Below are 11027 nucleotides of genomic sequence, written 5' to 3'. Positions count from 1 at the left end.
ACAGTGCAAACCTGGGGCAGGGCTGGAGGCACTGGAGCATCCCCAGCTTTCAGCTCCCACTCAGAAATCACAACTGCTGATAGAGCCCATGGATGGCATCTCCTCAGAGAGCAGCAGGAGGGGACCCAGCTGTCACCTGCCTGCCACAGTGCTGGGCAGTGCTCAGCACAGCCAGGAGGCTGGGGCCAGCTGGGGGGGAGCTGCCAGGCTATAAAACCCAGAGCAGGCAGATGGTGTTTGCACAGAGCAGCCAAGAGCCACCCTGCTTCCCACTGGGACATGGATGCTCAGCCCACACTCACCTGCCTTTTGCTGCTCTTGGAATGAAAAGGCCAAAGAGGTGCAGCCTCTGTAGCTCCTTCTGAGGCTTTTACCACAGTGAGGAGCAGCAAAGAGGACTTTGCCTCTTCAGTTCTCCAGCTCAGAGTGAGGAGAAAGGATGCACAAGATGCTCAGTCCAGGGAGAAGCAGGAATCTGGGAATGTTCAGTGTAGACAAGAGAAACCCCAAGGACTGAGCCAGGAGCTCTTCCTCCTCTCTGCTTCTCAGGAATTCTTGCATGCAGAATTCCAGGCACCCAGCAAAGGGTCAGCACAATGCTGAGCTGCACAAGGCAGAGGAGCTGACAACCTGCCCCTGTCCTGGGGACCGCTGGAGGAGGTACATCCAGCCCCACCAGCCAGGGGCAGAGCAGCTCTGCAGTGGAGCTCAGGGGCAGCAGCAGCCCCAACAGCTCAGCCCCGAGGAGGCAGGGAAGAGGCCACTGGAGGATTAGAGCTGCCTGAGCTCCTGCAGGGCTTCCCGAAGGGATGGAGCCAGGCTGGGGCTGGAACAGCACTCACCACCGCTGGCCTGGGCACGGCCAGGGGCTGCTGAGCCCCCAGACCCTGGCAGGTGAGCCCAACCTCACCCTCCTGCACAGCCGGGATGAGGAGCTGGCCAAGGCAGAGATCGGGGTGCTGGCCACCATCCTGGCCGTGGCTACCACGGGCAACGTGGGGGTGCTGCTGGCCATGTACCGCCTGAGGAAGAAGATGAGCAGGATGCATCTCTTCATCCTGCACCTGGGGCTGAGCGACCTGGGCGTTGCGCTCTTCCAGGTGCTGCCGCAGCTGATCTGGGAGGTGACGTTCCGCTTCCTGGGGCCGGACGCACTCTGCAGGGCAGTGAAGTACCTGCAGGTGCTGAGCATGTTCGCCTCCACCTACATGCTGATCGTGATGACCCTGGACCGCTACCTGGCCGTGTGCCACCCGCTGCAGTCCCTGCAGCAGCCCGGCCGCCAGGCTCACCTCATGATCGGGGCCACCTGGCTGCTCAGCTGCCTCCTCAGCCTGCCCCAGGTCTTCATCTTCTCCCTGCGGGAGGTGCGGCAGGGCTCGGGGGTGCTGGACTGCTGGGCAGACTTCAGGTACCCGTGGGGAGCCCGAGCCTACATCACCTGGACCGCGCTGTGCATCTTCATCCTGCCCGTCGCCATCCTCACCGTCTGCTACGGCCTCATCTGCTACGAGATCTGCAAGAACCTCAAAGGCAAGACCCAGAGCGGCGCCTCCAGCGCGGGAGGGGCCCCGGCGGCCGCCCCCGCGGCTCCCAGCGGCTCGGAGCGCAGCGGCCGGCGGCCCCCGGGGCAGCCCTCCCGGGTGAGCAGCGTCAGGACCATCTCCCGAGCCAAGATCCGCACCGTCAAGATGACCTTCGTCATCGTGGTGGCCTACGTGGCCTGCTGGGCTCCCTTCTTCAGCATGCAGCTGTGGTCAGTGTGGGACGAGGAGGCTCCTGATGATGGTGAGCAGGGGTGGGGGAGGCTGGGGGCACGGCCCTGGGCACGCCAGGTGCCCACCTCTGCCTTGTCTCCGTGCTTCGAAAGCCAGCGCAGCCTCACAGTGCAGTGGAGGTTGGGAGGGACCAGAGATCGCCCAGCCCAAGCCCCCTGCCACGGCAGGGCCACCCAGGGGAGTCTGCACAGGGATGCATCCAGGTGGGGTTTGAAAGTCTCCAGAGGAGGAGGCTCCACAACCTCTCCGGGCAGCCTCTGGGCAGCCGTGGGCAAGGCCACAGGTTTGCTCCCCAGGGGGATTTGTAGAGAGGAGTTTGTGGAGTCAGATCATCAATTCCACCAGAAAAACCACTCAAAAGTCTGGTGAGGGTTGGAAGGGACCTCTGGAGATCATCCACTCCAACCCCCGCTGCTAAAGCAGGGCACCCACAGCAGCTTGCCTGGGAGCACAACAGCCAGGGGGGGATGGAAGCTCTCCAGAGGACACTCCACAACCTCTCTGGGCAGCCTCCCCCAGGGCTCCAGCAGCCTCACACCATAGAACTTTTTCATGGCAGAACCTCCTGGGTTCCAGTCTGTGCCCATTGCCCCTTGGCCTGTCACTGGGCACCACCAAAGAGATTCTGGCCCCATCCTCTTGCCCCTCACCCAACAAGGACGTTGTGGCAGCAGCTTTGCCAGGGCTGCTTCTTCACCCATGTGGGGATTTGCTGCAGGAGCTGCTGTGCTTGGGATGTGACTGCAGGGTGGGTTTCACTGTGCCCCATTGCATCCCCCCCCTGCCACCCTCAGCCCCCTGCACACTGCCCCGAAGCAATGCCCCTCCGCTGGGCTGGGACTGGGGCAAAGGACGTGGCCCAGCCCACGCAGCCCTGCCCGGCCTGCTGCATGCTTCACCTCCCTCCTTTGCCTTCCCAGAGTCCTCCAACGTGGCTTTCACCATCACCATGCTGCTGGCCAGCCTCAGCAGCTGCTGCAACCCCTGGATCTACATGGCCTTCAGCGGGCACCTGCTGCAGGACGTGGCACGCTGCCTGCCCTGCTGGGGCAGCCCCCGGCCCGGCCTGAGGAGGCAGGGCTCCACCGGCAGCCTCTGCAGCAGGAAGACCACCATCCTGAGCCACAGCCACCACGGCAGCCCCCCCGGCCTCCCCCTGCTCGGGGCCAGCACCAAGGACTTGTACCCAGCCTGCGAGGAGGCGGTGACCGAGCTGGGCGAGCTCTAGGCTGTGCGCGGCCCCGGGCGCATCCCTGCGCGGCTGGCAGCTGCCGCCGGATGCGACCCCAGGCACATTGTCACTGCCGAGATGCCTCTCTCCACCGGGCAGCACCTCGTTTGGCAGAGAGCTGGGTGCTTACCCCGGGCGGCACCACCGTCCAGCTGGCCCTTGCGTCCTCGCTGTGGGCATCGGGGAGATGGGCAGAGCCCCGCCGCAGCATCCACCTCCCTCTGCCTTAGGAAGCCTTCCTCTCCTTCAGGAGTGCCCCACAAGCCAGGTGTCAGCCAGGGGATCTGCCCCAGCACGTCCTCCTGGACGAAGCGGAGCTCTGGGTGTTCAGCGGACGCCAGCAAAGCAGCTTGAGCACAGCAGGAGGCATCCTGGCTACATCTGCAGGCAGCTCCCTGCACGCAAGTTCCTCCTCTCCCGTTCCCAGAGCTCGGCTGGCAGAGCAGACTCAGCTTCCCCATGCCCAGCACAGGGTCCCCTCTCTGCTGCAAAGCTTTGCCCTCTGCTGACAGCCAGCTCTGGAGCTGGACCCCCTGCCCACCTCCCCAGGGACAGGGATGGGGCTGGAGTAAAAGCCACAGGGCAGAAATGTCCTCTCCTGCTGGGTCCAGCTGCCTGTGGTGCTGCTGTGTGGTACCAACTGTGCTGGTGCAAGCATCCAAAACGCAGCAGTGACCCTACCAAAGAGCTGCTCAGAGCAGCCCTGGCCCAGCTCCAGCTTGCCCAGACAGATCCTGCTTCTTCTCCGTGCCCTGGATGCTTTCCATCAGGTTTACTCATGCTCTCCAGCTGCTGCATCCCAGTAAAGAGCTGCTCTCACATTGCTGCTGCTTTTGTCTTGTTCAGGAGTGTTGAAGCCGCTCTGGGTTTGGGAGACAGCTTCAGAGAGCTTAGAAACACAAAGGAGGGGTGGCCAGGAGCAGGGAACAAGCTGTGGCCCTGCAGTCCCAGCCTGGTTCCTGTCCTTCTTGCATGTTCTGGGTCTCCCAGAAGCTGTTTTGATTGAGAAAGCACAAGGGAAGCAGGGAGAGCATCCTTTGGGCTGGGAACTGAGCCCAAAAGCCACTTGGGAGGGATGAAGAGTTAGACTGGACATTAGGAAGAGACTCCAGTTTGTGTCCAGTTCTGGGCCCCTCAGTTTAAGAAGGACATTGAGAGACTTGAAGGTGTCCAGAGAAGGGCAATGAGGCTGGGGAGGGGTCTGGAGCACAGCCCTGGGAGGAGAGGCTGAGGGAGCTGGGGTTGCTTAGCCTGCAGAAGAGGAGGCTCAGGGGAGACCTCCTTGCTGTCTACAACTACCTAAAGGGAGGTTGTAGCCAGGAGGGGGTTGGGCTCTTCTCCCAGGCAAGCAGCACCAGAACAAGAGGACACAGTCTCAAGCTGTGCCAGGGGAAGTTTAGGCTGGAGGTGAGGAGAAAGTTCTTCCCAGAGAGAGCTGTTAGCCACTGGGATGTGCTGCCCAGGGAGGTGGTGGAGTCCCCATCCCTGGAGGTGTTCAAGAGGGGACTGGATGTGGCACTTGGTGCCATGGTTTAGTCATGGGGTCTGTGGTGCCAGGTTGGACTTGATGAGCTTTGAGGTCTCTTCCAGCCTTGGTGACTCTGTGATTCCCTGCTATAAGGGTGGGGAGACACTGGAACAGGTTGTGGATGCCTCATCCCTGGAGGTGTTCAAGCCCAGGCTGGATGAAGCTTTGGGCAGCCTGGGCAGTGGGAGCTGTCCCTGCCCATGGCAGGGGGGGTTGGAACTGGATGACCTTTTGGGTCCCTTCCAACCCAACCCATTCTGTGATGTAGGAACACCCCAGGGAGCACTGAAGATCCCAAACTCCCTGCAAGGGGCATTGCTCCCTCTGCTCTCCCAGGCTAAAGCTGTAAAGACAACACACCAAGAGGAATGGGCTTTGAAATCTGGAGTTCTTTTCTCTCCTTTAAATCACAGGCCCTTGAATCATTCTGTTTGTTGTTTGGGGTTGGGTTTTTCCCCTCTCTTCCAGAGACTCCCACTAGCTGCTTTTGGCCCCCCCTCCAGCCCCACAAACCCACTCCTCCTGGCCTCCAGCAATGCTTCCTAGAGCTTGGTTGGGTTCCTGATCTTCTTCCTTTGTGTGCCCTTCAAGTTGGGCCAGATCTGCACAACAAGGTCAGCACCCCCAGGAGGCCCTGACCCCTCCCCAGATCGATACCAAATCGATCATCTCCCGACCCTCCATTGAACCCCTGGCTGCCCAGCCAGCTGGAAACACTTGGGGCAGCTCCAGCCCTGATGGAGGGAGGGGGTTGTGCTGGGAGGCAGCAGCTCCATCCCCCCAGCAGAGCTCCCAGTATGGCCCAGTTCCCTCTCCCCAGTACTTGGACAGTTTAGATCTTGAAACGTCAGGAGGAGTAAAGCCCAGAGGGGTGGGAGGGAGGCAGCTCCACTTGCAGCAGAGGTTTGGAGGACAGCAAACCCCAACCACCAGCAGGGCTGCACCCTCCTGGGCCATGAAGGTGACCTGGCAAACACAATCACTGCCAAGAAGGGGAAGCAGCACCCCTGGCAGCAGCCTTCCCAGCACAGGCAGTTCACAGTCCCAGGCTGATCTCAGCCAGCTGCAGAGCCCCCAGCTCAGCTTGGCTGGAGAAAATGGCAGTGCTGCCCTCCAAGTCCCCTGGGAGTTCAATCAATGCTCAGGAAGATGGGAAAGGTGGTGGGCAGCTCGTGGTGGGGGAGCCACCATCCCTGGGGGGGGTCTTTAAAAGCCCTGTGGAAGCGGTGCTGAGGGCTGTGGTTTAGCAGTGGTGGCTTAATAGCAGTGGTGTGGTTGTGAGCTCTGGGTGATGGCCTTGGTGATCTCCAAGGTCTCTTCCAACCTCACCACTTCAATGATGCTGTTCCCCTCCCTGAGGGGCACCCCATTTTTGAGGGGCTGGGGGAGGATGCTCCATCTGCTGCCCTGGAAGCAGAGGAAGGGCCAGCACACAGAGCTGGGGAGCACATCTCAGCCTGGCTGGGAGGAACTCTGCCCAGCAGCCATCCCACGCCCAGCAGCCCTTGGGAACAGTGATGCACTTCAGGCAAACACCAAGCAAATTGTAAGGGAGGTCAGAGGGTGACAAGGAATAAAAGCTGGCAGCGGTCAGCCCGTGCCAGGCACCGGCTGAGGAGAGGGGAAGGGGCAGCTCTGCTCGCCCAGCTGCCGGGGGCTGAGGCCATCTCCCCATCCTGGTGGTGGTCTGAGCCCCCAGACCCCACCAGCAGCCTCCTGGGAGTCACAGCTTCACCTGGGTGTACTCCACAGAGCTGGAGCAGGACCAGAAATTCACTTTGTTGCTTTTGGGGTCCACGTTGACGTAGTCCAGCCCAGCCCTCGTGTTCTCATAGTCCCTGGGGGAGCCTGGCCCACAGCCTCCCCCTGGGAAGATCAGGGATGTGTAATTGAGGTTTTCTCCTGAGCAGGAGCCCTGCAGAGGCAGACACAAACCCCAGATGTGAACCCCAGCATCCCCCAGGGGTGGCTTTGCCCTCAGACCCCCACAAAGGTGTGCAGCCATCCAGTTGTGCCCAGGGGTCTCTCTGGCCCCTGGGGATGCTTCCCTCTGAGCGGGGGATGCTGTGTGTGGCAAGAGAGCACCGTCACTGGGGTCAGTTTTGGGGGCCTCACTCCAAGAAGGACATTGAGGGGCTGGAGAGGGTGCAGAGAAGGGCAACAAAGCTGGGGAAGGGGCTGGAGAACAGGGCTGGGGAGGAGCAGCTGAGGGAGCTGAGGGAATTTAGTCTGGAGGAGTCTGAGGGGAGACCTCATTGCTCTCTACAGCTGGCTGGAGCCAGGTGGGGGTTGGGCTCTTCTCCCAAGGACCAAGTGATAGGACAAGAGGAAATGACCTCAAGCTGCACCAGGGGAGGTTTAGGTTGGACATTAGGAACAATTTCTTTGCTGCAAGAGCAGTCAGGGGTTGGCACAGGCTGCCCAGGGAGGTGGTGGTGGAGTCACCATCCCTGGAGGTGTTCAGGAACTGGCACCTGGGGCCAGGGTTCAGTGGCCATGGAGGGGTTGGGGTGATGGTTGGACTGGGGGATCCTAGAGGGCTTTCCCAACCACAACAGCTTCACTGCTGATGCTTCCCTGTGGTTCCAAGTGTTTGCCCCCACCCTGTTGCTGCTCCAGGGGGTCTCAAGGCTGCTTTGGCACAGGCCCTCTGCCCATGCCCATACCTGTGGGCAGGCTGAGCTGCTCCCAGCGTCCTCCGAGGTCTCCGAAGATGTTTCGCTGCTCCCTTCAAGACAGGAGACAAAAGCAGCCCTGCTGCTGCAGGGGGGTGGGAGGGACAAAGGACCAGGGAGAGCAGCCCAGACACACTGGAGAGTCGACATGGAGAATCCCCAAAGCATCAGGCTGGTCCCTCCCCACCTCACCCCCTGCCCAAGGGGAACTGGGACTGGGAGAGGCTGTTGTGTGCTTGCCCTTCACCCAGCTGCTGCCTCCCCTTCCACCCCAAGGCTGGCACATGAGGCCCTTCACAGCTGCTTGAGGAAGAGTCTTGCACAAGGGCAATGCCATGGGTTGCTCTGCAGGTGCCAGCCCCACTGCTGCAGCCTCCCCTTACCTGCAGAGCTTGCTCCTTGCACTCCCTTCCCTGCTGCCGAGGAGGGGGCAGGCTGCTGGGGCTGTGCCTCAGGGCTGCTGCTCTCCTGCTTCCCCCACGGATGGTTGGCTGTGACCAAGAGGCAGGTTAGCAACTTGTTCCCACCCAGAACTGTCCCCAGAGCCACAAAATGCTCCCTGATGCCACACAGACCCCCAGCTGCTCCTGAGCCCCAGCACTGCCCCGGTTCAACCACAGGCCAGCAGCACTGCAGCAATTATCATCAAGTACTGGAGCAGGCAAATGACTTCCAGCTCAGTTACTGGGAGGATGGAGAGCATGGCCTTCATCAGAGCACAGTGCAGACTCCTGCACCAGGGCTCTGCCTCTGCAAATCCCAAACTGATCTGACCCAGGAGCCCCAGCACCTCCTGCAGCTTCTCACACAGGGGCAGTGATGCTGGTGGATCATCCCTGCCTGCATTCATTCCCATCCCAGTGCCCAGCCCATCTAGGAGGCTGGCAGGTCCCTGAGGCAGTCTGGCAGGTCCCTGAGGGTGTCCAGAGGATCTCTGAGGAGATCCAGGAGGTCATGGGGAGGGTCTGGTGAGTCTCTGAGGAGATCCAGAGTATCCCTGAAGGGATCCAGCAGGTCCCAGATGGGGTCTAGTGTGTTCCTGGGAGGATCCAGCAGGTCCCTGGGTGGGTCCAGCTCCCAAACCCACCCCACATGGGCTCCACAGTTGTTCCCCATGAGCCAGACCCAGAACAAGGACCTGATTCTGAGTGACCAGCTGGGGGGTGCTGAAGGTTTGGGCAAATGACTTTCTGAATGGAGAACCCAAGAGGCCAAGCCAAGAAGCCATGACATTACCTATTTTCCTGCTGAGCAGGATGTAAAAGGTCAGCAAGAGGAGGGCATAAAGGACCAAGGCAACAGCTGAGATGGCAGCAGGCACCCACCTGAACAAGAGCAAAAGGTTATCTCTCAGTGAAAAGCAAGAGGAAACCAAATTACTTCAGGTCCTTCAGGAACTGCTTGGCCTCCATTCCACCAAAGCCTGCTCTGGACCAAGGTTTGCTGCTGGAAGCAGGGTTGGGTTTCACTTCTCATGCTTAAGGCAATGTGCCCCAAAGCCTGGGGCTTCCTTTTCAGCCTTGCCCCTCCCTCCTTGCACTCCAGTTCTGGGTGCCCACCCTCAGCAGGGCTTTCTCTCTCTGAGGCCAGGCTGAGAGCTCTGGGGCTATTGAGCCTGGAGAAGAGCAGCCTGAGAGAGGATCTGAGCAATGCTCAACGAGAGATAAAGGGTGGAGGGCAAGAGGCTGGGGCCAGCCTCTTGTCAGTGGTGCCAAGTGATAGGGCAAGGGGCAATGGGCACAGTCTGGCACCCAGGAAGCTCCACATAAACATAAGGGGAAAAAAAAGTTTGCTGTGAGGGTGGCAGAGCCCTGGAGCAGGCTGCCCAGAGAGGTTGTGAGTCTCCTCCTCTGGAGCGCTTCCAACCTCCCCCCAGCCGTTGTGCTCCTGGGCAAGCAGCAGTGGGGGCTTCAGCAGCTCCATCGCTGCTCCCAGGCACATGGCACAGCATCCCCACAGCCAGAGCCTGGCCAAGAGAGGGCTGAGAAGCCAAGCAGGAAGGGGGAACCATCCAAAGCTCCCAGCCTGAGGCGCTGTACTCACCACTCACAAGCGATCATCCTCCCTGCAAGGGGCCTCGGTGCCTGGTGTGATGCCCAGCGAAGGGCTGGAGGTCTCCAGGAGAACAGGGAAAGGCAGCCAGCCCTGGTGGCAATCAACCAGAATGGTCCTGTTGAGCTCCACTGAAGACTCAAGGCTCACCACTTGGCAGCAGTGAGCTGGCATCACAGATGTATCACAGTATCACCAAGGCTGGAAGAGACCTCAAGGATCCTCGAGTCCAAGCTGGCACCACAGACCTCCTGACTAGACCATGGCACCAAGTGCCACATCCAATCCCCTCTTGAACACCTCCAGGGATGGGGACTCCACCACCTCCCTGGGCAGCCAGGCTTGCCTCTGCCAGTCCTCCCTGTACCACCCTGGGCACAGCCAGGCTCTCCCTGACCTTATCACTGAGCTTAAGAGCTTGGAAAGCTGCTGCTGTGGTCATGCCTGGGACCTGAGTGGAGCTTCTGGGCTCTGCTGCAGGACTGAGAGTTCCCAGAACTGGAAGTTATTCTTCCTGCTCTAATCCTCTCTCACCTGTCTTAATGTTTGTTAGTGGTAGCATTGATTTTGATCCACAGAAACTATTTGACAGTGGGGATCTGGGGGTCCAAACACAACAGCTCTTAGAAGAAAGCAACCAAAAGAAGGGCAACCAAGCTGGGGAAGGGGCTGGAGAGCAGGGCTGGGCAGGAGCAGCTGAGGGAAGTGGGGGTGTTGAGCCTGGAGAAAAGGAGGCTGAGGGGAGACCTCATTGCTCTCTACAGCTCCCTGAAAGGAGGCTGAAAGGAGGTGGGGGTTGTCTCTTATCCCAAGGAACTAGATTGGTCTTTTCTCCCCAGTAAGAAGGGATAGGACAAGAGGAAATGGCCTCCAGTTGCAGCAGGGAAGGTTTAGGTTGGAGATTAGGACAAATTTCTTGGCTGCCAGAGCAGTCAGGGGTTGGCACAGGCTGCCCAGGGAGGTGGTGGTGGTGGAGCCACCATCCCTGGAGGTGTTCAAGAACTGTGTGGCCATGGGGTTAGGGTTTGGTGGCCATGGAGGGGTTGGGTTGATGCTGGACTCCATGACCTCAGAGGTCATTTCCAACCCACCCAATTCTACGATTCTATGGTTCTCAACTGGCTCTTTTGCTGGGGGGGGTGGGGGTGGGGGCAGGAGATGCTGCTGCAGCAGCAGATAACTATCTGAAAACTGAGCTGTTGGAAAGGAAATTGCAAACTGAAGGCCAAATCCAAAGAGCAGCAGCAGCAGCAGCAGCAGCAGCAGCAGCAGCAGCTTCTTTGCATGGGGCCTGGCCAGATTGCAGCGGCGATAGGCTGCTGAGTATTGAAAGAGCTCTTGTGGAGATAACAACCAACACATCTGCCTTTTGATTTTTGAGGGGGGGGAGAGGGGAACTGGCTGTGAACCTTCCCCCCAGCCCCCAGGATCTTAACCCTTTCTCGAGGTCCTCTATTGAAATCCAGCCTTGACCCAGCGGCAGACTCTGCGCTCAGGTAAGCGAAAGCCTGGCAGTGCCTCCAGGTGTTTCAACCCCACCTTGAGCCAGGCCTTGTTTGCATCCTCCCCCACCCCCCAAATTAAACCTAACTCAGGGGCTGGCAGCGACACATGCCTGCAGACACCCCTCAGATGTGGGCACCAAGCTCGGCTCTCCCCCGGCCGCAGACGAACGCCTCCCGAGGCACCGCGCGGCGCGGCCGGGGGAGCGCAACGCCCGAAGGGTTTTACCTGGAGGGCCAGGAGCTTCCCACGCCTTCCCT

The 11027-nt window shown here is 60.0% G+C and overlaps 2 protein-coding genes across 2 annotated transcripts; one reads left to right on the top strand and one right to left on the bottom strand.

The window, feature by feature from the left end:
- Positions 1-809: 809 nt before the first annotated feature.
- Positions 810-3006, top strand: AVPR1B (arginine vasopressin receptor 1B). Its single transcript, XM_054176477.1, has 2 exons — positions 810-1788; positions 2699-3006. The coding sequence occupies exons 1-2, from the start codon at positions 810-812 to the stop codon at positions 3004-3006; spliced, it is 1287 nt and encodes a 428-aa protein (XP_054032452.1).
- Positions 3007-6260: 3254 nt separating this feature from the next.
- Positions 6261-9272, bottom strand: RHEX (regulator of hemoglobinization and erythroid cell expansion). The gene is made up of 4 exons (XM_054176289.1): positions 9256-9272; positions 8449-8537; positions 7204-7265; positions 6261-6452 (listed from the first exon to the last, which is right to left on the bottom strand). Exons 1-4 carry the CDS (start codon positions 9270-9272, stop codon positions 6261-6263), a joined length of 360 nt encoding a protein of 119 aa, XP_054032264.1.
- Positions 9273-11027: the final 1755 nt, after the last annotated feature.

Source organism: Dryobates pubescens, chromosome 35 (assembly GCF_014839835.1).
Source record: "Dryobates pubescens isolate bDryPub1 chromosome 35, bDryPub1.pri, whole genome shotgun sequence".
Classification (NCBI taxonomy): domain Eukaryota; kingdom Metazoa; phylum Chordata; class Aves; order Piciformes; family Picidae; genus Dryobates; species Dryobates pubescens.
Note: the sequence above shows the minus strand (reverse complement) of the source record. Positions and strands in the feature narration are given on the sequence as shown.